The sequence below is a fragment of the Microtus oregoni genome, unplaced genomic scaffold (genome assembly GCF_018167655.1).
Source record: "Microtus oregoni isolate MIOR12 unplaced genomic scaffold, Mior012 000029F_ref0000214, whole genome shotgun sequence".
NCBI classification, from domain to species: domain Eukaryota; kingdom Metazoa; phylum Chordata; class Mammalia; order Rodentia; family Cricetidae; genus Microtus; species Microtus oregoni.
Genome location: NW_024543088.1, coordinates 24,340,587 through 24,367,832, shown reverse-complemented (window position 1 = coordinate 24,367,832; position 27,246 = coordinate 24,340,587). Strand labels below are relative to the sequence as shown.

At 42.7% G+C, this 27,246-nt stretch overlaps 1 protein-coding gene across 1 annotated transcript in view; it reads right to left on the bottom strand.

Moving 5' to 3' along the window:
- Positions 1-595: 595 nt before the first annotated feature.
- The window catches only part of Senp2 (SUMO specific peptidase 2), a 45,071-nt gene continuing 18,420 nt past the window's right edge, over positions 596-27,246 (bottom strand). Inside the window, exons 7-17 of the mRNA XM_041677991.1 lie at positions 26,095-26,195; positions 24,861-24,955; positions 24,295-24,346; positions 21,027-21,087; positions 18,894-19,067; positions 17,825-17,956; positions 15,770-15,973; positions 14,937-15,016; positions 6,310-6,394; positions 4,112-4,207; positions 596-1,826 (exon numbers count right to left, since the gene is read on the bottom strand). Of these exons, the coding sequence (XP_041533925.1) occupies positions 1,764-1,826; positions 4,112-4,207; positions 6,310-6,394; positions 14,937-15,016; positions 15,770-15,973; positions 17,825-17,956; positions 18,894-19,067; positions 21,027-21,087; positions 24,295-24,346; positions 24,861-24,955; positions 26,095-26,195 (1,143 nt within the window). The 3' untranslated portion in view covers positions 596-1,763. The remainder of the gene's footprint in view (positions 1,827-4,111; positions 4,208-6,309; positions 6,395-14,936; positions 15,017-15,769; positions 15,974-17,824; positions 17,957-18,893; positions 19,068-21,026; positions 21,088-24,294; positions 24,347-24,860; positions 24,956-26,094; positions 26,196-27,246) is intronic.

The window sequence follows — 27,246 nt, the reverse complement described above, 5'->3', positions numbered from 1 at the left end:
TCTAGTAGACAGCCAACTTCTGAGCTCCTCTGGTTATACCAGCTGCCTGATCTTGGCCCCACTGGCCCAGTTCCTAGGGTGTCAGCTAAAAGAAGTGGTCTCTGTGCAGTCCCTCCTGCAGAGGAAGGAGCACAAACAGTTCCGCCCTGACTGGGCCACCAGGTCTCTTTGGGTTGGCTTGGCCATTTTGGTCCACATCACAGGCCCAGCTTCCATACCAAGGCCACTTCAAGTCTCAGAAAAAACAGGTTTCAATGGCTACAACCTCTGACCCAGGATTCCCCAAGAGCATTGGACATTTGTATCTAACGCATACAGCTTTTCTAAGTTTCTTTTTCTTTCTTTCTTTCTTTCTTTTTTTTTTTTTTTTTTGATTTTTTGAGACAGGGTTTCTCCGTAGCTTTTGGTTCCTGTCCTGGAACTAGCTCTTGTAGACCAGGCTGGCCTCGAACTCACAGAGATCCGCCTGCCTCTGCCTCCCAAGTGCTGGGATTAAAGGCGTGAGCCACCACCGCCCAGCTAAGTTTATTTCTTCTTTCTGTATCAGAACAAGTTGGGAAGGTGGAAGCTGAAGAGAGGAGGAATTATCAGCATATATTCTAGGTTCTGCCAGACAGTCTTTTATTACATCATAAAAGCAACACTAGGCACTAGGTCTTGCAAAATATGCTCTGACCAACTTTCTGAAATTAAAAATGCATAACCACATCTGTAAGATTTTTAATGAACAAAAAAGTTAAATACAAACTTTCATATGCAAAATAGATGACTGTAAAACGGGCAACCTCAGAGCCAGGTACTAAATCTCTCTCGGGAGGCTCAGTGGGACTGGAGTAGGGCATGCTAATGAGCCGAGAACTTAATTTCAGTTTTATATAGATATATATATTAAAAAACTCTGAGGAAAAATAGGCATAAATTGAGGAGCATCTTCTGAAATAGACAGTTCAGGCCAGCCCTTTACCATTGTGAGGTTCATACTCAACCACACCTACGATGAAACATTTATGGTCACAGTTACTTTGAATCCAGTTTCAAGAGGAAGCCAAGCTACTTCAGTTCTAGAAAAGGAAGTCTCTAAGATGAGCGTGCGCTGTTCTGAGGCTGCACAGACTGAGTTCCTTGGCCACATCTCCACGCACTGTGCTTCTCTAAAAGGCAGCAGATCCCTACAACAGCATCGTCATTTCTTCTGCATCTTCAAGTCTCAAAAGAGAACTTTAACCATGTCGGCAGTTCCTACTCCAGCATCAGAGAAGCTAGTGAATGCCCGCTTCGTCCCTCTGCAGCAGGGAGTGGCAAGTCTGATTAACATTCTTTTCAGAAATAAATAGTTCAAACAAATTATTTATCATTAATTATAAAGAGCAGTGAGGAAGGGCACTGCCCAGTGTTTGCAAATGAGCGGTGAGTGAGTACACGCGGACAAATATACAGAAACAACAATTCATAGAACAAGTCCTGCATTTCCCACATTCATATGGAAATAACTCTTGAAAACAAAAAACATTAATTAGCATTTGTTCTTTATGGGGTGAACAGTCCAGGGCTCTGAGCGGGCACAGCCTTACAAACAGGGTTGCAAGCAGCCCCTCCACACCTCGAGTCAGGGTTACTGTGGAGAGGCCTTCATGCACTCTTGATAGCTCAGTACCTGTGAGAACAGAAATGATACGGGGACTTTTTGACCCACAATGCATGAGGTATATGGAAACATCCATCAAAGAACCACCAACAGCTAGAAGGCCCAGGGCAGGGCATTGTCACAGCAACTGCTGATGGAGGATTTCCCACACCATCTTCTTCCGGAAGAGAGGCATCTGGTGCTGGAAGAATGGCACAAACAACAGTGTTACACGCGCTATGTGCAGTACCACAGCATGACAGTCTCTAGGTGTCACCACATCCGTCAGCCTGACCATTTTACATCAAGTATACATTTCTGAAGCACAGTGGGATTTATTTTGAGCCAGGAAGGCTTTCTTGTCCTGATCTTCCCAACTATGTAGGTGGGATTCCAAGCATGGTCTGCCATGTTTGACACAGGTGTTTGTTTGCTTGCTTAAGAAGGGTCTTGCTAAACAGCCTCCTAAGCGGCTGTGTTCACGAGCTTTTCCTGCCTCAGCCTCCCAGTTCTAGGATTACAAGTGTACCACACTCAGCCTATATACATACATTCGTGTGTAATTACATGGGCATACATATGTACTTATAGGTTAAGAAAAACCAAAGCTGAATACAGAATCATATATTACAGAGTAATGACAAAAATAGTAAGAAAAGAAAGAAAAATAAAGCAACAAAATGGAAATGTCCAAGCAGTGGCACAATAGGAAACTTTTCTACATCCTAAGCGAACATTATTTTTAAAAAATAATTTGCTTTTATATTAAAAAGTGACCTTAGGGCATGAAAGTATGGCTCGCTAGTAGAGGTCTTGCCTAGTATTTATGAGGCACTGGTTGCAATTTAAATGACCCTATTTAAAAAGCAGGAAAAAGCTGAGTGGTAGGGACGTGCACCTTTAATCTCAAGCACTCCAGAGGCAGAAACAGGCACAGGTAGACCTCTCTGAGTTTGAGGCCAGCCTGGTCTACTGTTCTGAGTTCCACAATAGCCAGGGCCATACAGGGAAACCCTCTCTCAAAAAATTAAAAAAAAAAATTGATGTTCCCACCTTGGGCCTATTTGGTTTTTTTTTTTAAATATTTATTTATTTATTATGGATACAATATTCTGTGTGTGTGTGTGCCTGCAGGGTAGAAGAGGACAGCAGACCTCATTACAGATGGTTGTGAGCCACCATGTGGTTGCTGGGAATTGAACTCGGGTCCTTTGGAAGAGCATGCAATGCTCTTAACCTCTGAGCCATCTCTCCAGCCCCTGGCCTATTTGTTTTAAATTAAAGACAAGGTCTCTCACTATGTAACCCTGGCTGGCCTGTCACTCACTATATAAACCAGACTGGCCCAAGACTCAGAGACCCTCAAATCTCTGCTTTCCCAGGGCTGAGATTAGAGGCATGTACCACCATGCCCAGCCTTAGCATATGATTCTTAAGTTATCTGAAATAGTTCAAGGCATCCACGGGTTCAGTAGACTGTCTAATATGCACAGTGGCGTACACTTGGAATCATAGCAATCAGGAGGCAGAGGCAGGAGGATGAGAAGTGCCAAGGTCATCCTTGGCTACATAGTCATTTCCAGGCCAGTCTGTGGCTATAGGAAATCCAGTCTCTCTCAAAAAAGAAAACATATAAAACTCAGTAAAACATTACTTTTATTCCTAGTAAAACTGCTGAGACTAATCAATAGTGATTACTGATTATCTGAGATGGGAAAGCTGGCATTCAGTAGTGCCATGTTCCTCCAAAACACTTAGTTCTGCTGCTCAAAAACAGCTTGTCTGGCACACAGGAGCTATGAGACAGAGAGGTCTATGGATGAGAATATTTCTAATTGGGGTTCACTCTGGCTGTAAAAAGACGGAGAGTTCACTATCAACAGAGGTTTTTTTTTTTTTTTTTTGGTTTTTCGAGACAGGGTTTCTCTGTGGTTTTGGAGCCTGTCTTGGAACTAGCTCTTGTAGACCAGGCTGGTCTTGAACTCACAGAGATCCGCCTGCCTCTGCCTCCCAAGTGTTAGGATTAAAGGCGTGTGCCACCACCTACCGGGGTCAACCGGCTTCAACAGAGGTTTTAGGTTTTTGATACAATTGAACTTCCTCTCAAGTGTAAACATCTCTCAGAAAGGAAAACAGCCCATGCTTCCATCTTAGACCTGGGGTTAAAGTCCTCCCAAGGCCTGTTTTCCCCTAGCTGTTATCTATTCTCACATGCCTCCCTTTAGCTAAAAACAGTGATACATATAAACCAATCAAAAAATGGAGTTCAAGCACAAGCAAATTATCCCACTGGTCATCAACAATTTTTGGTCAAGTCCAAGAACACACCTATGACAGAGCATGTGCACCACTGATTCTGAATGGGGCCTCACCTAAGGTTCTTAGCAATAGTCAGTCTGTCTGTCTGTCTGTTTGTCAGAAGAGCCTGAAGTGTGCCAGGCACTGCCAAAGTACACTAATAAGTGCATGAGAAGGAGCTGGACTCACCTGAGTAAATGTGATAGGTTTGTCCCTAGAAATATAATCTGCATATTTACAAGTAAACATTCCACAATCACTCCCATTCAATTGTTGAGGAATCTCCTAAACAAAACAGAGGAGGAAGAGGTAAAATATCATTACATATACAACCATTTAGTCTCTTTCTAAACATCGCTGTGGAAAAACAGTGTGATGATGGTGGATGAATCTGGTGCTACAGACACAAACACAATCACGCTGACTCTCTGTGGATACACCTGGTGTTATACACACACAGATGCACAGACAAACACAATCACTCTGACTCTCTGTGGATACACCTGGTGTTATACACACACAGAGGCACAGACAAACACAATCACTCTGACTCTCTGTGGATACACCTGGTGTTATACACACACAGAGGCACAGACACAATCACTCTGACTCTGCGGATACACCTGGTGTTATACACACACAGAGGCACAAACACAATCACTCTGACTCTCTGCGGATACACCTGGTGTTATACACACACAGATGCACAGACAAACACAATCACTCTGACTCTCTGGATACACCTGGTGTTATACACACACAGAGGCACAAACGCAATCACTCTGACTCTCTGTGGATACACCTGGTGTTATACACACACAGATGCACAAACACAATCACTCTGACTCTCTGTGGATACACCTGGTGTTATACACACAAAGATGCATAGACAAACACAATCACTCTGACTCTCAGTGGATACACCTGGTGTTATACACACACAGAGGCACAAACGCAATCACTCTCACTCTCTGCGGATACACCTGGTGTTATACACACACAGAGGCATAGACAAACACAATCACTCTGACTCTCTGTGGATACACCTGGTGTTATACACACACAGAGGCACAGACACAATCACTCTGACTCTTTGTGGATACACCTGGTGTTATACACACACAGAGGCACAAACACAATCACTCTGACTCTGTGGATACACCTGGTGTTATACACACACAGATGCACAAACACAATCACTCTGACTCTCTGTGGATACACCTGGTGTTATACACACACAGATGCACAGACAAACACAATCACTCTGACTCTCTGTGGATACACCTGGTGTTATACACACACAGATGCACAAACACAATCACTCTGATTCTCAGTGGATACACCTGGTGTTATACACACACACTTGCTCTTTATGACTCTTTATGGACTAAATACGGTAATCATGATACAAATGTGAGGTCACACACAAACACTTTGCAGAAGAAAGAAGTAAGGCAAGTAAGAATTCTAAGCAAAACAGAACCCATCAAACATGATGAGGGGTGGGAAAAGAAGGAGTGGCATTTGATTCATTACAAGAATAGTAGTGACAATGATTCATATTATTATAAACTTTAAATATGCCCGAAAACGCAAGCATCTATTTCAATACTGTGAAGGTTACATATCTTAACAATCAGGGGCACCTGCCCATTGCTTGGGATCCCTACAGTTTCCAGGGAGATGAAAAAGAGATTTTAATCTACTAGGATCACTCCTTGAGAGCTTAGTCACGTCCCTGAGGCAGAAACACAGCTAGGAGCAAGCAGCTCTAAGACATTAGAAAATAAACCCGTATGGAAAAAGCTGTGTGCTCTCATCCCAATCTTGACTTGACGTGACTACAGCCATCTTGAACTGTGACCCTAACTGAATCTGAGTTGAACCTGGTCAGTTTCCTAGCACACTACGGCAGGTCGAGCCACTGGAGTGGTATGTATGGGAGTTGTAGGACCAGACTATGACATCATGAATATGCAGAATGTGCCTTTAGTCTGACATTAGCTGGAGAAAAACCAGATCACTGTGGTTAGATGAGGTCTCTTCCACTGTGACCTAACCACTAGACCTGCTGCCACTTTGTGCCAGTTTCTGTGCAAATGGACCATAAGCTGCAGTCTGTTGTCATGGGTCTGCCTGCCTTTGATCTCACAGTATCCTGGGGCCCATTTTCAGACCTGAGACTGGGTTTCCCCAAACAGTTTATACCTAAAGTAAGATGAAAGACAAGAAACAACTATCTTGGTTACATTGATGGTTATAGATTTAGAAATACAAACATTAGGATTAAGGTTGTATCCACGGACCCTAGATTCAATCTTTAGTGTGACACACACACACACTTCAGGAAAATGAGTGAAACAAGAAATACAGAGAGCGTCACTTACATGTGGCTTCATGCTGTAGTGGGTCCACTCTAAGAGATTGAGATCTGTATTTCTTTTGGTCTTACTTTCATCCTGCAAATACTGACTAAAGAAAACAAAAACAAATAATAAATTTATCAATGGAGGCCCAGGAGACCACCCACTGTGATTAAAAAGGACCATGTGATGTTCAGCAGGGATGTCATTCTCAAATCTGATTCTAATTTGGGGGTGGGGGTTTCAAGACAGGGTTTCTCTGTAGCTTTGGAGCCTGTCCAGGAACTCACTTTGTATACTAGACTGGCCTTGAACGCACAGAGATCTGTCTCTGCCTCCCAAAAGCTGGGATTAAAGGTGTGTGCCACCACCGCCCGGCCTGAATCTATTTGTTTTTTTAGAAATATAATTACATTTTTATTTTTAGGTTGTCCTTTCCTGCTAGTACAAATTATATATGTTAAAAGATATCATGCATGCTTACTTTAGAACAACAACAAAAAAAAAAACCCTAAAACAGCCACTCAATTACCAACTGGCTATTTATTTTTCTAGTTCTCTATATCATCTGTAATATACACAACTAAAGAATTCATCGTATACTGTATTGAAAAGTACTGCTCAAGGTAGTGAAAGTTTTTAGTGCTCCAGAGGCTGAGGTAGGAGTCCAAGTTTGAGGGAAGTCTGGGTATGTAACAGAACAGTCTCAAACAAGAGCACTACCTTAATCTGAAAGAGACAAGGTCGGTAAGGAACTCATTAAACCAGGAAGAGCTGGACAGGGAAGCAGGCAGGACTGCTATGCTGCAGAGTCCAGCTGGAAGCCCTCTCCAATAGGTGTGTGGCCTGTCTAATGAAGCAGCCCAGGAGGGAGCAGCAGAGGCTGCAAGAAAGGGCTGCACAGACCTGCAGCACAAGGAAAGGCCACAGTGGGGTGCAGGGGTTCAAGGGAACTACCAGAAAGGACCTGCTACCTCTACTCCTCCACAGGCCAGAACCCCAAGTACAGTGAAGCTACAGAGACAATAGTTCCCCGCAGCAGTGCCCACTCGTCCACACAGCACCACAGGGAACTTTAACTGCAGCTAGCAACATCTGAGGACTTCACCTTTCGATTCAGCGCCGCTGTGAGCAATTCAATCCATGGGTATTACTTTTACCTCTTATTTTCTATGATTCAATTTCAACTCTGGCATGCATGTCTCAGGATGGTTTTGCTTTTGTTTGCTGAGGTTTTAGGACTATGTTTCTTCACCTGGTTTACCAGAAGACACTTTTTAAAATTTTTTATGTAGGGGGCTGGAGAGATGGCTCAGCGGTTAAGAGCATTGCCTGATCTTTCAAAGGTCCTGCGTTCAATTCCCAGCAACCACATGGTGGCTCACAACCATCTGTAATGAGGCCTGATGCCCTCTTCTGGACCTTCAGGCATACATGCAGAAAGAATATTGTATACATAATAAATAAATAAATATTTTAAAAAGTTTTTTTTAATGTGTACCAGTGTTTTGCCTGCATGCATGTCTGTGTGAGGGTGTCAGAGCTTACATGTACAGACAGTTGTGAGCTGCCATGTGGGTTCTGGGAATTGAACCTGGGTCCTCTGGAGGAGCAGCCAGTATTCTTAACCACTGAGCTGTCTCTCCAGGATCTCCCCACCCATAGAAGGCATTTTTTTTTACTGTTTTCTTCTACTTTGTTTCATACACTCCCCCTCTTTTCTTAACCATATCCCCTCCTTTTTTTAAAAGATTTATTTATTTATTTATTTATTATGTATTCAGTGTTCTTCCTGCATGTATCCCTGCAGGCCAGAAGAGGGCACCAAATCTCATTACAGATAGCTGTGAGCACATGTGGTTGCTGGGACTCGAACTCAGAACCTTTGGAAGAGCAGGCAAAGCTCTTAACCACTGAGCCATCTCTCCAGCCCCACCCCCTCCTCTTTTATTGTCTATAATATTCTATAGTTTTAATGCTCTCTAAAATCTGTGGACCCCAATAGTACCCCAATGCTCCCTTCCTTTTTATTTTACCCACCTTGGTTTCTTTTTACTTCAAAGTCCATCTAATACTCAATCCTTCTACTTACTTCCCCACCTTACTTCTCTCTCATCAATCTGATTAACTAAGATCTGCAAACACTCCACATTATCCTTGGTTGTTTATCCTGTAGAGCTACTGAAGTCTAAGGGTCCATGAAATAAGGTGAGCATGACAACTGCACGGTGGGAACAGCAAACAGCTGTGGCTGTCCTAGCTCATCTCTTCCTCGGGATAATATGGAACTCACGTAGGCACCCGGACTCTCGGACTGAGGAGCTATTTTCTCAACTACACACTCATCACTACCACACCCAAGTTCCACCTCAACACTGCCAATACTTCAGCTAAAAGAATATAGCTGATTAGAAAAAAGAATGCAGCTTGGTGTGAAGGCGTAGGCCTTTAATCCCAGCAATTGGAAGGTAGAGGCAGGAGGATCTCTGTGAGTTCAATGCCAAGATAGTTCCAGGGCAGTTGGGGTTATGTAGACAGATTTGGTCTCAACAAACAAACAAACATGACAAAAAAACCCCTCCAAAACCAAAAACCACACCAACAAAAACAAACAACAACAAAAGATTTAAATTAATAATAATAAAGAAAAAAACAAGCACGTAAAGAAATAACACCAGATGTGTAGTAAATCCCAACGCAGTACCAAGGAACAGGGAAAGAGCCAAGAAAGCATCAGTCCTGTAGAAATGACTGACTATTCAGTAACGGCGTCAGTGACAACCCCAGACCTCAAGACAATGATTACAAACACATTCAAGGATGATAACAGATGGAAGGGTACAACAAGGAACCAGATGTAAGGCCATGCACCTTGAGTTTTCACAAAGATACCCAACACACAAAAAAGACAGCTGTTTTCAACAAACGGTACTGGGAAAACTGGCTAACTACCATCCCCTGCAAAAATCCAACCCAAATTCTTGTATGTCTCAACCTGCACAAAAATCATTTCCAAATGGACCCAGGGCCTCAATCTAAGACCTGAAACTCTGAAACTGCTAGGGGAGAAAGGAGTACGCTGGGGGCAAAGGTAAAGACTATCGAAATAGTAGTCTGATGCTTAGAAATAAGGCCCATCATCCATAAGTGTGCTCTATGAAACTAAAAGGCTTCTGTAGAGGAAAGGAAGCTGTCAATTAGGTGGAAAACAGCCTCCAGAATGAGAGAAAACTCCTCAGAGGACCAGTTTCTGGAATACACATGGAATTCGGAACTACACATTGAGAAAAACCAACTATTACAATGGTACCGAACAGAGAATTCTCAAAAGAGGACGATAGCTAGTAGTATGCACGTAGGAAGTGTTCAACATTATTAAAACTACTCTGTGACCTCACCACAGTCAGAATGGCTATGGGAAGACAAATGACAACACATCCTGGTGTGGATGCAGGGAAAGAAAGGCTTAATCCTCGGTTGGTGGAAACGTAAATTGGTGTAGCCACTATGGACATGAGTGTGGAGGGTTCTCAGATGGCTACACATACAACTTCCACGTGTCCCAGCTATACCACTCCTGAGATGTGTACCCTAAGGACTCTCTATCCTAGGAGAAGCCTGCACATTTGTGTTCACTGCTGTTCTCTTCACAATGGCCATGAAGTGGAATCAGCACGTGTCCATAACTGATGACAAAGATGTGCTACACATACACAATGGGATTTTACTCCATGGCAAGGACAAATGAAATCGGGAAATTCACAGGAAAATGGATGGGACTAAAGAAGTTAGAGTAAGTGAGATCACATAGGCTCAGACAAACACTGTATGCCCTTCTCACACATGTGAATACTAGCTTTTAATTTTTATACCTGTGTGTTTAATTTGGAGTTATCTGTAGAATTCAGGAGACTTGAAAGGACCTATGAGAAGGGCAGGGGCTCTGAAAGGAGCATGTTGGGAATGCCTGGGAGGAGTTGGCAAAGGATATGAGCAAGACAAATCATTTACATTCGTAAATCATCAAAGAATAAAAGATACTCTATAGGAAAAAACCTGGCCTTGTCAACAATAAGCTAACTCACTGTACAATTTGCCTTTTCTCACTTGAAATGAAGAAACAAAGTAGACTAGACTAGAAAAGTCACAGTCATGAAACGCCTTCTTTAAGGCAAGAAAACAGTTTTAAACTCAAGGAGGCTGAAGAGATATTGAGTACACGTCTGAGCTCCTGGGCCTGGGCCTGTGTTTAGAAAATGTGTGGCATGGGCATGTGTGCCTGTGATCCTAGCACCAAGAAGCAAACACAGGAGGAGCCCTGGGTTGTGCTGTCCAGCCAGTCTAGCCTAATCGGAGAGCTCCAGGCCAATTAGAGAGCCTGTCTCAAAGCAGGCAGATGATGCTTATGAGGACACTTGGGCTGTGTCACACAGACACCAGTTCCTATGTGTAGCCATACATACACGAACATTCACTAAAAATGACTTTACTGATATATAACTTCCTAAGCATGGGTAATATCACTGCAGTTATAGAAGAGAATTCCTTATTCTTGGGAGATGTATTTTTGTTTTTTGTTTTTAAGACATGGCCTTACTGTGTTGATGAGGCTGGCCTTGAACTCAGAGATCCCTGTGCCTCTGTATCCCAAGTGCTGGTATTACAGTGTGTCCACCACAACAGGCTATAAAGAGTTTAAAAAGTATTTGTGTATGAGTGTTCGCCTGTATGTATTTATGTGTATCATGTGTGTCTCCTGCCACTGAGGCCAGAAGAGGGCACTGGATCCCCAAAACTGGAATTACAGAGAGTTGTGGGCCACCATGTGGATGCTGGGAACTGAATCAGGGACCTTTGCAAGAACAAGTGATTTTAACCACTGAGCTATCTCTCTGCCTCAGGAGATATATTCTTAAGTACTATAAGTAATTAATTTTAACCTCAATTTTAATTTTAATCTCAAAGTCCTCAAATTCTACAAATCAGACCTTCTAACTTGAATATAGAATAAAATTATGCAGGACTACGATGCAGATTCTCAACTAGAATAACACTGTCCCCAACAGGGTTGAAATTGCTTTCAGGAGGTAAGAATTTTAGGTGCCTTAATGCTTTATAGCCTTCTATATGAGTCCAACAAAAAGAAAAGATCTTTTCTATTTGTACAAAAGTCCAGACTGCCTCCAATCCAAGAGCCTCCTGTCTCAATCTCCCAAATTAGGATTAAAGGCATGAGCTACCATGCCTGGCCGCAAATAAGTCTTTTTTGTTTTTTGAGACAGGGTTTCTCTGTGTAGCTCTGGCTGTCCTGGAACTTAAATCTGCAGATCAGGCTGGCCTTGAACTCACTGAGATCTGCCTCCCAGACATGCACCACCATACCCAGCTAACAATAAGTTTAATCCTTAGTATTAGGTACTCTTACAATGGGGAATTAAATTTTTCTCCTAATGGAAAGAGACAAATATCACAAACAAGGGGGCTGGAGAGATGGCTTAGTAGTTAAGAGCACTGACTACTCTTCCATTTGATCCAGGTTCAATTTCCCCTACCCTCATGGCAATTCATAACTGTCCGTGGCTCCAGTTTCACGGTGTCCGACACCCTCATACAGACATGCAAACACCAAGTCACATAAAATTAAAAAAAAAAGATAGCATAGCTCCTCTGGCAGTCTTTAATCCCAGCACTTCAGAGGCAGAGGCATGTAGATCTCAGCAAGTTCGAGACCAGCCTGGTCTACAGAGTGAGTTCCAGGACAGTTCAGGAACCCTGTCTCGAGTGCCCCGCCCCCTAAAGCATAACTACTTCATTGTGCTGATTGGTTGTACATGCAAAGCACATCAACATGACACAAGCTAGTTAGCAATGAGGAAAGAACCATTAAGAAAGTGCCTCCATGAGATAGGGAGTTTTATTAATTAATGATTGATAAGTGAGGACCCAGCCAATTGTGGGTAGTGCCTTCCCTGATGTAGTAGTCCTGGGTTCTATAAGAAAGCAGACTGAGCAAGCTGTGTAGCGTAAGCTGGTAGATAGTGCCCCTCCATGGCCTCTGCGTCAGCTCCTTCCTCCGGATCCCTCACTGTTTGAGTTCTTCTCCTAGATCAGTGATGGCCTACAACGTGGAAGTATAAGCTAAAGAAACCCTGTCTTCCCCAAGTTGGTTTTGGTCATGGTGGTTGTCACAGTAGTGACAACCCCACAGTTGAATCTACAGCAAATGTAGCTCCTGCTTTTAACGTTAGTAAGGATGAACAAATAAGCTATATTCAGTTTACAAAGAGCAATTATTGGGATAATTGGTGTTCTTAAAGGTGTAGTGCCACCCCACCCACCCCCAGTAGATATCCCATGTTCCAGAAGAAAGCCATGTATCCAAAAGTTGTGGGCAGCACAAATTGGTTGTTAATATTTTATTGTATTTACCTTCCTATCTTTGAAAGGTTCCTGGACATTGCTAATCCCTCCCCCCCGACCCAACACACACACAACACACACTGTTTAGTTTTATTTTCTGTGTCTGAGTGAGTGTTTTGACAGTGTGTCTGTATATACCTTGTGCCCATTGAGGCCAGAAAAGGATATGAGAGTCCTGGCAATGGAGTTACACGTGGTTGTGAGCTGCCATTTGGGGACTGGGAACCGAGCCTGGGTCCTCTATAAGAGCAAATGCTTATGAATCCATTGAGCCATCACTCTAGCCCCAAAGATATATTTTTATTTTATGTGCATTGCCATTTTGCCTGCACGTGTGTATGTTCCACAAAAAAAAAAAAAAGATTTGTTATGTATACAGTGTTCTGCATGTATGCCTGCACACCAGAAGAGGGCACCAGATCTCATTACAGATGGTTGTGAGTCACCATGTGTTTGCTGGGAATTGAACTCAGGACCTCTGGAAGAGCAATAAGTGCTCTTAACCTCTGAGCCATCTCTCCAACCTGGAGCTATGCTTTTAAGGGAGGTTTCTAGCAATTACTAATGGAGTCTCTCTTCTCCAAGGTCTTACTTTCTGTGCTTTCAGTTACCTCAATCCAAGAATATAAAATGGAAAATTCTAGAAATAAGCAATTCATAATTTTTAGACTGCACACTGCTCTAAGTAGCATGAGGAAATCTGGTACCATTCACAATATACACCCCTGAATTTCTAAAGTGTTGGTTACAACTTGATATGGAGTCACGTGACTAAAGATGACGGTCACAGAACTATGGCCACAGCAGAAGGTTTCTCAATGTTCAACAACCATAATCAAATGTGTGATGAAATAGTTTATACTATGATATTATGAACTAATGCAGTGTTTGGGCAGTTTGGGCCCATGCTACATCAGCAGCATCAGCAGTAGCCGTTTCACTACAGCCTTGGTTCTCAAGAAACCACAAGCGTACTATACACTGATTGTTCCATCACACCACCAACCAATGCTGACTGACACGCCTCACCTCAGACACAAGACTCCCATACATTAGCAATTCCACTGTTTTTTTTAACTGTAAGGTTTTTGCTCCTATAGAAACAAATTTGTCTAACTATAGAAAACAGACTTATACTATTTTTCTACCCAGCATAAAAGTATTCAAAGATATCTCTGGGTTGTATCATGTTAGAATGTCTGATTTTAAAAACTGCTATTTGTGCTTCAATCTCAGCACTCACAAGGCAGAGAGAGCTAGATCTGTGTGAGTTCAAGGCCAGCCTGGTCTACAGAGAGAGTTCCAGGAGAGCCAAGGCTACAAAAAGAAACTCTGTCTTGTGGGGAAGAAAACTGGGGTCAGCAAAATGGCTCAGCTGGTAAAGATGCTTGATGCCAACCCTGACCACTTAAGTTTAATCCCCAGGACCCACTTTTTATTAGAAAATGTTTGATTGTATACCATTTTATGTACCTAGAACCACACAGAAATTTCTCAAGTGAAAAGGGAAGTGGGGACTATTTAAGAAGCCCTGCTCTATACCACCCATCTATATGTACTTGCTGTCCTATTAGCAGAATACTTGTGTCCAGGTAACAATTATTTTACTTAATAATGGCCTCTAAAGGCAAAAATAACAATACAAAGGAGGTTCCTGAAACACGGGAAAACAGAGGAACTTTCATCCTTTGGGACAAAGCACGGTCCACACAGGTTGGTTCTGCACTGCCTGTCTTGTTGATGCTCACCTGGACGACACCTGACGACAATGGAGACTATTGAATTTGGAATATTTGCCTACACAAAGCATACATTTTACTTAAAAAATATCCCTGAGTTCTATGAATCGAGTTCCACTCTCAGAAAATACAGTTATAAGTTGACTCTAGGACTGCAGGCCAAGACTCCCTGAGTATTTCAGAATACCCAGAATTCTAATTTCAAGGAAATCTGATTCCAGTCAGGATTGTGGAGAATATGCCTTACACCGAAACGCCTGCAAAGTTGCCCTCCACGATCTCGCAAACAGAAACTCTCAGCTGAGATAAGCTCCTAAGTTAGTTAGACAACAAGGTAGACGTGACGGAGTCCTGAAGAGAAGCACTTCATATCATGACACATTACTTCATAACTGCATTAAGACAGCCACCCAGAGCGCCCCAGTATTAAACAGAAGAGAGATCCAGTGGAGGAAAGACAGCACAGCAGCGAGACTTTCAGACCATACTTACAGAAGAATCTCACAGATCCTGTGGCCTTTCTGTCCCATAGAATCCAGATATTTAAGACACTTTTTTCTTAGGTCCATCACCTATATGGGAAAAGGCAAAAATTCTCAGGCAGACATCCTTTTCTGCTATTTGATTTTTACTGAGATAAAGTCTCACTATGTAGCCCAGACTGAACTCCAGATTCTCCTCCCCCAGCCTCCTACATACTGGGATCTCGACATGTGCTACTATGCCAGTACCAAACCATGCCAGAAACATGTAAGCATTAATAGTAGTATGATTTAATTTCTAAAAATAAGAGCATTTAAAACTTTTTAACATATGTAGCAATATGAACAGATTTCAGAACTTTTACTTGAAGTTGTAAAACACACACGGTTTGAGATAAATAGGACAAACTTCAATTCCTATACAAAGGTACCAGTAATCCTCCTAGCATGGGACTTCCCCCTACACCTTTCCTGATAGAATCAGAGCTCCTTCTAAAGCATGCCTGTAGCTTCCGAAGCTGAACAAGTGAACACCTAGAAAAAGGACTCTACAGAGCTGGCCTTTCTCACTGGAGGAGTGACAGCAGCCTTTGCTGCAACTGGGGTACAATTAGCAGTACAATCCTTTTTTAGCATGTGCAAGGTTCAGGAATTGATCCCTAAGACAAGAAAGGAAAGATATGGGAACAGAGAAAAAGGGAGAAGGAAGGGGGCAGGAGGAAAGTGAGAAGAGGTGGTCAGGGAAAGAAGGGAAGTGAGGGAGAGAGAAGAGAGAAGGAAGGGGAAAGAGAAGAAGAGGAGGAATCTATAACCAAGCTCCAACAATTAACCTTCTCAACTCACCACAAGGCTCCAATGCACCTTCCGATGAATAGGTACCAGAACAAGCTCTTGTTCAAAGAGATTTACCCCTTTGGTCCATCTTTTCACTGCTTGGTAACCCCCAGACTTTAATTTAGGATAGAAGAACGTACTGAATGCATGAAGTGCTGGATAGCCTTGCTTTTTACTCCTTTCCACTAAAAGATTCATGTAAAAATTAATGACCTGTAAAATACCAAAAGATTAAAATTTGGAACATGGCAAATACATTACAAAATTAAACTGCTACCTGAATCAGGAAGTGAGATGCTTAGGGAAAAAACAGTCCATGCAAGAAGTCAGAAAACAACTTCAGTACAAATGAGCAAGACAAGGAAGAATAAAGGGCTATGGATTGAACTCAACAGCCTAGTACATGCAAGACCCTGGATTCAATTTCTAGTACTGGATCATCTCCCTAAATGAAAACCAGCAAGTCATGTGACTATAATTTTGAAGCACATGAATCACATTTCTATGCAATAATAAAAAGGCATATGCAACTGTTATGCAGAAAATGAACTATTAACTATAGCACTACATCCAAAATATACCTCAATTCAGTTATATTTCCTGGAAGGAAAGTGCCAAAATATTTATGAAACCTTTCAACAATAATTTTTTCAAATATAAAGTATTTTTCAAAAACTTTATAATAAGCAAATTTACACTTACATTACATTTACAAATGACAGTATCGCTGGGTGGTGGTGCACATCTTTAATCCCAGCAGAGGCAGAGGCAGGTGGATCTCTGTGAGTACAAGGCCAACCTGGTCTACAGAGTAAGTTCCAGGACAGTCTCCAAAGCAACACAGAGAAATCCTGTCTTGAAAAACAAACAATACAAAACAAAAAGCCATATTTTCATGTAACTGGGCTTGTGACATAGGGAGATGGAGCAAAAGGAGCAAATGAGAAAACTGAGGACAGAACAGCTAGCTGAAAAAGGAGTAAGAACTAAGGCAGCTTTTGTGGACTATGTTATACAGACAACAAACTGAGTGACTTTAAGGTTTATTTTTAACTATGTGTGTATATATGAGCATATGCACGCTGAGTGCAGGTTCCCATGGAAGCCAGAGACAAAGATCCTTTGCAGGTGGAGTTACAGGCTGTTAGGCCAAAGGATGTGGGTGCTGGGAACCAAGTGTGGGTCCTAACTGCTGCATCCTACTTCTGTCCTTTCTTGGAAATACTTACACAAGAATCTAATACTCAGCGTGTCGGCAGTAGGCAATAATTCACTCAGGAACACTCTACCCATGGATGAGACTACTCTTATGAGGAAGCTGAAGGGAGAGATTGCCACAGTCCTCTCCCCTTCCCGTGTGTGAGGGCCCAGACCCATTCTCCATCACTGTACCAACAGCAGACAATAAAGCTGTAGGCATTGAGACTGGGCTTTGTAATCATCAGAACCAACCGTGGGCAATACCTTTTCTTGGGGGGAGAAGGGTAGAGACAAGGTCTCACTATGTAGCCCTGGCTGGCCTGGAACTTGCTATGTAGAACAGGCTGGCCCTGAACTCAAGAAATCTGCCTGCCTCTGCTGGTATTAAAGCATTTGCTACCACCCCCACTCCAATACATTTTAAATGAGATGTTTTGCTTTTCATATTACTAATCAAGTGATGCATAACTCAGCGGGAGAGTGTTTGCACAAGAGCCTAGGTTCAATTTCAAGCATGAAAAAACAAAACAAGAAAGAACACCTGGGGCTGTGTGAAAGCTATGACCCAGTTATTCCGGAGGATGAAGTGAGGCAGGAGGATCACAACAGGGTTCAAGGTGTGTCTGAGCTCTTTAACATAAGGCCAGCCTGGACAACTTAGTGGAAACTTGTCTTAAAACAGAAGACAAGAGGAAAAACAAGAGGGCAGAGGCTATAGCTCAGTGTGGAGCACTTGCTTGTCTGTCCAATCCCTGGCACTAAAAGAAAAGGCAGCGGAACAGAAATTGCTTCCCCAGCCCCTTCTAACTGGGTAGAAGTCACTTTGATTATAAGCAGGTGACAAAGCAGGAAGAGAGAACTGACCTCATCATTGAGCCACTGATAGTTCTTTAAGGTCTGGATATCTCCTCGAGTAATTCGCAATTTGAAAGCGCTGCTTAGGATCTCATCTGGTGGACCATGGCCCAGGGCATTACTGATTTCCTTTTCCATGTCCTGAATTAGAAGGTCCAGAGGACATGGATTTAGCACAGAACCACTAGCAGGTATCAAAAGCCTGAGTGAGAAAATGCCTTTCATCTCAGCAACACCTGATGATCTTTGAGAACAGTCACTATTCAAGAGCTACAAAACTGCAGTGTAAAAACATTCAAATTTACAACTATAAAACAGTCTTAATAAGCCAGGCGGCAGTGGTGCACACCTTTAATCCAGCACTTGAGAAGCAGAGGCAGGTGGATCTTTGTGAGTTCCAGGCCAACCTGGTCCAGAGAGCAAGTTCTAAAAGAGTCAGAGAACTCCTGTCTCAGAAAAAAATAAAACCAAACCAAAACAGTCTTAATAAAGGATATCTTCCTTTAATTATTTTAATGAATTATGCAGATATATATTTAGTTTATGAACCCAATCAAAATATTTCCACTATTGTTTCTTTCCTTGCCACACAATTTTGTTATTTTATGGCTTTACTATTTACTATTTTTTCACTATATTCAAGTACGGTAATCAATAAAAAAAGATTGTTTTAGAAAATCGTAATTTTAAAAATGTTCAATACATTCATTCTTGATAGCCCATTTTAAAACTTAAAACATCTGAAGGGTAGAAAACCAATCAATTACAGCGATGTGATAGCACATGGTCGTAAGCCCAGCAGCTGAGAGGCAGCAGCAAGAGGACTGCCGTGAGATCCAGACCATCCTGGGCTAAGTAATGAAAGAAAAAAATCCCAAGACCCCCAAAACCAAGTATACTGATCTATCAAGCAACCTTCACACAGACAAATAATCAACATAGCCAATATAAGAAGACCCAGAGTCCAGGTCTTGTTTTGTTTTTAAACTTCATCTACTCAGTCCTTATCTAGAGAAACGCCTCAAAACAAAGCATGCGTTTCAGTTTAGAGACAGGCTGACCCACACAGGAACCATACCTCTGTAAGCTCAAAGAGATCTGATCTTCTCTCCTTTTCTCGGCTCGGGAAGTTCTTTTCCTTCGCTTCAAGCACGGACACTTTTCTCCTGAGTAAGCCATTGCTCCCACTTCCAAGGCGCAGCCGAGCAGACACTTCTTCTGACAGATCAGGTTCCAATTGGTGAACCCTTGTCTGACCAAAAGAGTTTCAACATTGACTTGGTTCCTCTTGTACATACAACACACACTACATATGGAACATAAAACTGTTTATGTTATGAAAGAAGATATAAAGCTAATTGTTTTCTAGTTTTAACTGTCATGGATTTTCGTTTTGGGTGGTGAATAAATGCATAAAAATAGATTCAATAGTGAAAGTGCGAAATCTACCGTGAAGCCACACAGCCTCTGCTCCAAGTGGCCTTTCTAACTGTGCAGTTCACTGAGATGTATAGACTTTGGGTCTGGTTAGTTTTGGTGTATGATATTTTTTATAATTAGGTCTATAAAATTAAGAAAAAAAATGAAACTCTGGCACTAACTTGAAGACAGAATGAATAGGAGAACTGACAACTCTCTAGACCATAAAAAAGACCCAGCCTGTCTGTATGCCAGGGCACAGGTGAGCGGAAGCTTCAGGGTTAAACAAAGGTTCACGGGGCATATCAACTGCAAACTGAAGCACTCACATTCCTTGGGGAGTAGGAAGGAAAGCATTTTCAGTTCCTATCCCCATCTAAAGTGTAGTTAAAGGTGTCTGTATAGTTTAGAAAGGCACGCATTATACACAAGAATTTACTTCTGTCCTTATTCAAAGTCAGCCTGTGTTAATTAAACCTGCTTCAATTTATTTATTCCTCTTTCTGTACTGGAGTTGGAACCTAAGACCTTTAACATGCTAAACAAACACTACTACTAAACTACAGTCTAGTCTATTTCATATTTGTATAAAAAAATATATTGTAGAAAATACCACCGAACTACAGTCTAGTCCTCTATTTCAAATCTGTATTTAAAAAAAAATCTATTGTAGAAAAGCAAGGCTATCACTAATGGCTGCTAATTAACTCATGCATACATAATGAAGCCTCCACAAAACCCCAAGGACTGGGGATTGGAAATGTAGCTCAGTGGTAGAGCACTTGCCTTACATATACAAAACCCACACCTTACAAAAAACAAATTAGGAAATGTGTTTAGAAATAGAACTTTGGAGTAGAGCTACAGTATTCTCCAGAGATCAGTAAGCATTCTTTGCTCTTGCTGACTGCCAGGCAGACCACTCCCTCCTTCATTTTTATTTATTTATTTTTTTATTTTTTTTGGTTTTTCGAGACAGGGTTTCTCTGTGGTTTTGGAGCCTGTCCTGGAACTAGCTCTTGTAGACCAGGCTGGTCTCGAACTCACAGAGATCCGCCTGCCTCTGCCTCCCGAGTGCTGGGATTAAAGGCGTGCGCCACCACCGCCCGGCTCCCTCCTTCATTTTACAGAAACAACAGCTCTCACTGTGTTGTCTAGACTTGGGCCTCCCTAAGTGCTAAGACTGTCAGCATTCTTTGCTTTGGCTGAGTGAGTGACAAGTGATAAACACAAGAGTCCATCAGAACATTAGATAAGGGAATGCTTACCACTTTGTAATTCTATGTAACTAAAATATAAGTAACAAAGATTCAGTAAATCTATTTCTGTGTTGGGGTGTGGTCATGCATACCTGTAATCCCAGGTAATTAATTAATTACCTCTAATTAATTAATCTAGAGGCAGAGGCAACTGGATCTCTACAAGTTTGAGGCCAATATGGTCTATATAGTAAGCTTCAGATCAACGAAGGCTACACAGTGAGACCCTGCCTCAAAAGTGGGGGGGGGGGGGGATATACCTCTGTCAGACACTAAATGTTTATCATTAAAAACCTGAGTATGTCTACAGAGATCACTGAAACAATGATTCTAATACTCACACTGAAAGTAGGCCGGGTGGTGGTGGCGTACTCCTTTAATCCCAGTTCTTGGGAGGCAGGTGGATTTCTGTGAGTTCAAGGCCAGCCTGGTCTACAGAGTGAGTTCTAGGACAGCCAGGGCTGCACAGAGAAACACTGTCTTGAAAAACCAAAAACCAACTGATACACACTTTACCAAGGGCTTCTACTTACACCTTCTTTTTCAAATCGGAGTCCCGCCACCTTCTCTGTGTCAGCTCTCCCTTTTGAGTACCTGAGAAGGAAACCATTGAGAACTTACAGACTTCTGCTGTTGAACACGGTACATGTAGTTCCAGAATAAGATTTATTAGTAGTGCACATCTGTAATACGAGAACCTAGGGAACTGAGAGCAGGAAGATCAGTTGCTCAAGGCTACATAATGAATTTGTGGCTAGCCTGGGCTAAATAAGATCCTGTCTTAATTTTTTTTTTCTTTTAAATTTTGAAATTAGGATTCACTGATCTCTAAACAAAAGTGGTCTTGAGAACACTGACCTGCTGTAAATAAACTGGGCCATGCTAATGTTTTCCTCCCCGTGAGGACTGGCCTCTCTGAAACTGAGCTACAGAAGCCTCCCTCAGGTTGTCTCTCTCTACTGGGCACTGTAGCAGGCAGCGGAAGGAAATAACATGAAGGACTGGTCCCAGAGAAGTGCAGTTCCTGCTGGGACTAGACCTCTCTCTGGAGCCTACAATTTTGGAACAGTCTGAAGAAAACTACAGGGAAACAGAGACACCGGTGAGAGAGACGCTGTAGAAAGCCAAAAGCAGAGATGAACGGAAGATTCTGACAGGTGCTGAGAAGACCAGATGCCGACAGAAATACGGACATTAGACATACTCATGAGGTCCACACAAGGTCCGTGGTATTAGAAGGTGAAGAATGGCTCTATTTTCGCTGCAATCTGGAACCTTGTCTGAGGGTAATTTTACAGAGGATGAAGTGTAGGAAGAGGTGGTACATGCCCGTAACTTCAACACTCAGTAGGCAAAGGCAGAAGGATCAGAGCTTGAGGTCAGCTTACTTACAGAGTAAGACCCTATATCCAAAGACTGCGGAGGTAGATGAGTCAGGAAAATAGTGAATTTGCATCTGGGACCCATGTAAAAGCCGGGTGCACCAGCACATGCTATAGCCCAGCTCCAGGGAGGAAGAGACAGGAGGCTAAGGCTTGCTGGCCAGCCAGGCAACAAGCTCCAGGTTCAATTAGAGACGTTGTCTAAAAAAAGTAGAAAATGACTGAGGAAAAAATCTAATGCTTCCACCTCTGACCTCCACACGCACACACAATCCCTCCACCTCTGACCTCCACACGCACGCACGCACGCACACACACACACACACACACACACAATCCTTCCGCCTCTGACCTCCACACGCACACACACACACACACACACACACACACACATCCCTCCACCTCTGACCTCCACACGCACACACAATCTCTCCACCTCTGACCTCCACACGCACGCACGCACGCACACACACACACACAATCCTTCCACCTCTGACCTCCACACGCACGCACGCACGCACACACACACACACACAATCCTTCCACCTCTGACCTCCACACACACACACACACACACACACACACATCCCTCCACCTCTGACCTCCACACGCACACACACACATCCCTCCACCTCTGACCTCCACACGCGCGCGCATGCGCACACACACACACACATCCCTCCACCTCTGACCTCCACACGCGCGCGCGTGCGCACGCGCACACACACACACACACACACACACACACACACATCCCTCCACCTCTGACCTCCACGCGCGCACATACACACACACACACCCCACACACCCCTCCCTGCCCATTCTCTTAAGAAGAGAAGGGTGGGAAAGCAGTGACAAAGGAACTTTAAAGGCAGTTTAGCAGTCAGGATGTAGCATGGTTACTGCTGGAAGATTTTAGCCAAGCTTATAGAAGACTCGGAAAGAAAATGCTGAGCCAAAGGACGAAAGGGATGGACAAGGATGATGTAATTACTTAAAAAGATTAGTACTGTTAAAACTCACCCCAACTGCCTGTCCCCCCAGGTACTTTTCCTTAAAATAAGAAACTGGCCATGGGTCTAAAGCACAAAACTGTGACCTTGTCTTATTTACTGTTGTATTATTACTAAGACTAAGTGGTTTCTTTGTTCTTGGTACTCTCACACTTTACTGGACGGGTGACAGAAGTTCTACAATACACAGTGTACATCAGAGGGCAACCTCAGGAGGTTGGTTCTCTCTACCAGTGGGTTCTGGGGATCAAACTTCAGACTTGGTGGCAAGCTCCTGAACCATCTTGCCAGTCCTGTAAAATCATTTTGAAGACTGCCTGCCTCAAGAAGAAAGGTACCCTCCTTGCAGGGAGCTGCCTATGGTCATCTACCTAACACTTTTAAGATCACAGCAGCTATGGTCCAAGGGAGCTTAGCTATTGCCAAGTTGGTAAAAGACCTTAGTACTGTCCATGTGGTAAACTTGCAATGGTTAATCATGATTCGATTAGAGCCACCTAGACGACTGGATGTGTCTATGAGAGGCTTTTCAACAGAGGGGACAAGCCCACTCTGAATATGAGCACCAGCACTCTGGAGACTGCAAGCTGGGAGGCTGCTTTCAAGCCAGCATTCCCTTCCTCTGTTTTCTGATCTATCATTACCTTGCCATGCTTACCCTATCACAATGGGCTGAACCCTCTGAGGCAAAATCAATCTAAACAGTAACACCTACACAATTTATCTGAAATGGAATTTCAATTAGCCTTGTGAAAAGTTGTCAACTTTACAAACTTTTAAAACTTTCCTGTACAATTTCTGTTTACATATTAATATATCAATTTATTTCGATTCTTAGGAAGTCCCTAAGAGTCACAGCATGTGAGTGATACTCGCTAACAATCACCCCATTTTGAGCTCTCTGGGGATATGTTTATGCCTTCCAGAACCCATCCTGGCACATAATTTATAAATTTATAAACACTAAACAGTTAAGTTCCCTTAAAGTGGTCAACAAGCCTCTCTGGGAAGGCCCGGGACAAACTTCGGGTTTTGCAGCCCTATTCACACTTCCTCACCTCTGTGGCTCACTTAAACCAGACGGGCCAGATTTGGACCCTGGCCACTGCTGGCCAAGTCTGCTATAAAGATATAACCATCCAAAATCCTAAGGAAAGCAGAACTACCTTCACTGTTCCTATGTTTGAGACAGTGGCCATTGGGGATGTCACCCACGTCTTTCCCGAAGCCCCGGTGGCTACAAGACGACGGCAGTTTGGAAGTCTGACTTAAGAACTATCTACCTACTCACAGTGCTGACTAGTTAGCAGACCGAGGAGGCCCACGGTTCCTCGTGGGTATTCATAAATGTGACTTGTGAGAAGACTTACTCTCAATGAAACCTTAGAATTAAAAGGGCCACGCACCTCTTCTCACTTCTCATTGAACAGAGAGGTCCCCTTGTTTCAACAACTCTGTCTGTGGGGATGGAAAGAAAAGATCCTTTACTTGCCAATCCCAGGCTGGAATGTCAACTGTCAGATTCACAGTATCAGCACATTTGTTTGCACTGGTGTTAACGTGAACTCCAAAGCCACTGGCTGCCGCACACACAAGCACCTCTAAAATGCATGTCACTTTTTCTTCCTTCAATATAAGCTTGATCACAAACTGATAACAGATCATTCAATAAGCTAAAGACATTCAGTGAACAGTATTGGAGAAAGATAAGACAGTTAATATGAAGTAAATTAATTTTAGTCTCACAAAATATACTACTATACAGGCATTAATCCTAATTAATCAACTGAACCTTAATAGCATTTTTCTTTTTTAAAATAAAACTTCAAGTAAGTGCTAGCCAATGCCTTGAAGTCTGACAATACAGCTTGATATAGCATCTTTGAATAGTGTACTGATTTGCAACCTCATAAGCATGCGCTCACATGAGCCAAGGTCAATGTCTTATGATGGAGCTCAGTCTGGAACTCACACTGTTTCGGAACAAAGTGGGTTGTTCTGACTCCATGACTCTGCTCCTCCACCCAGCCTTTGGTCTTTAACGTGTCCATCTGACTTCTCTGAGAACTTAAAAAGACAAAAGGAGAAAGATCAGCTCAGGCACAAAAGGTAAGGCCTTAGTCACGCAGAGAAAGGACTAACATTCCAACCTTTAAAATCAGGACGACAACAAAAACCTATGATGTGCAATAACCAAAGTTAAACTTCCAAATGATAATTTGTTCTTTCTGCATTCAATAAGCTAGACAATCCTGAGACTCAGCTTGAAGTCCCACACTTCATACGACTGTGTGTATCATTCCACACTTCAGAGGACTCTGTGTATTTGCAATCACTTGTTAGAATTACCACGCGAACTGAAATCCTGAGCTTACACCTTCCTGCCTACTCCTCCAGATAAAAGTACATCTTTTCAAATCACCTGCATGTTGAATTAACAAGCAAACTTCTTATGACTTTGCTCTTATTCCTAAGCAGAGGATTCTAAAATGCAATCACTAGATGCCTCGGAGACTGTGTGTGTGTATGGGGAGGAGAAAGGAAAAATGAAATACAGGAGAGGCTGTGAGGGAGTGAAGATAAAAAGGGGTGCTGGGTGGTGGTGGCACACGCCATTAATCCCAGCACTGGGGAGGCAGAGGCAGGAGGATCTCTGAGTTCGAGGCCAGCCTGGTCTACAAGAGCTAGTTCCAGGACAGGAACCAAAAGCTACGGAGAAACCCTGTATCGAAAAATCAAAAAAAAAAAAAAAAAAGATAAAAAGGGAACAGAAGAAAGGAGCTAGGACAAAGGCAGAGACACAGATAACTGTGTCGAGGAGACTGGGCGAGTTGATTCCCTTTCTGTACATGAGTAAGAGTTCATATAAGTTGGAAGTGGTTTTCAATGGGTATAATCTCAGCATGTGGGAGGCTGGGGCAGAAGAATTATAAGTTCTAGGCCAGCCTGTGCTAAATAATGAGAAACAAAAACATCCCCCTTCCCAGAAAAAAAAAAAAAAGAGTTCATGTAGGCAAAGGTCTGTAAAGCTAACGGAAAACTACATTTTGTAAGCCACTACACTACAGTGTCAAACAAGCTCCACGGCCAGCTCGCTTCACACCAGCACCTCGCTAGAAACAGAAGAAAGGTACATGCTAAGGACACATGTTAGCAAAGGATATACACTAAGGATATATGCTAAGAAAGCACTCGTCAGTTCTTACCTATGATGTGAAGATACGGGAGGGAGAGTGTTTCCATGACTACCTTCTTTAAGTCGCTCCAATAACTTTCGGTATTTCTCCCTTTCATCCTTTTGGACACCCTGGATAAGAAAATATGCAAGGTGAGTAGAAGCTCATGAAGCCTAAACTCAAATTTAACCAGACACTGGCTGGTGAGATGCAGCCCACAGATGAACTTTATTTGAGGAACACTGTTCTTAAAATTGCTTTAATTAAATACCAACTTTAAAAAAAAAAGAAAACTTAAAAATCTAAAATCTTGACCTCTTTAGAAAAAAAACGAATCAACGGCCTGGAGCTACCACCTTTAGGTAGGCCATTTGCTTTCCACGCTACTTCACTCGTTTACATTGTCTGACAGATCAGCGGTTCTCAACCTATGGGTCCTGATCCCAACAGCCCTTTCACAGGGGTGGCCTAAGACCACCTGCACATCAGATATTTACATTACGATTCACAACAGTAGCAAAATTACAGTTATGAAGTAGCAGCAAAAACTAATTTTAAGGTTGGGGGTCCCCACAACATGAGGAACTATTTATTAAAGGGTCGCAGCATGAGAAAGGTTAAGAACCACTGTGCTAGATCTTGGAGGCATTTGCGTCTTTGACAGAATTAAGTTGAAAAAAGCTGAGTTGACCAGAAATTAACAGAAAGAATCCACTTCATAATTAAGAGTCTACATCACCAATGGCCTTGCAGCCACATTAATTAATTATTTGTGGTGCACCTCACCCAGCGGACCTCGCCTGGCCTTCCTGGACAGTAACCTCTTCCAATCAGTCTTCACTGCCCGTCAGGCTCTCTTCTGCCTGCCATAAGTGCTGACGGCTCTGCCCATATCTCGTCTCACACTACATCTTCCCCTGAATACTCTTATCAGCTCCCTTGAACTAAATTACAACAATATGTAGAAAATTCAGAAACATGTCTCTAACCCTGCCTTCTTCTCAAAACTCCCATCACCTATATCCAAGAGTCTACAGGAGAGGTCTTCTTGCGTGTTTCACGGGCACTTTAAACAATGTCCAAAACTGAAGTCAGCATCTTCCCCCTAAACACACAGGGTATCTTGGTCAGTGACATATATTTATCCAGAGCTGAAATCTGGGCCTCAGGTTCTCCCTGTAT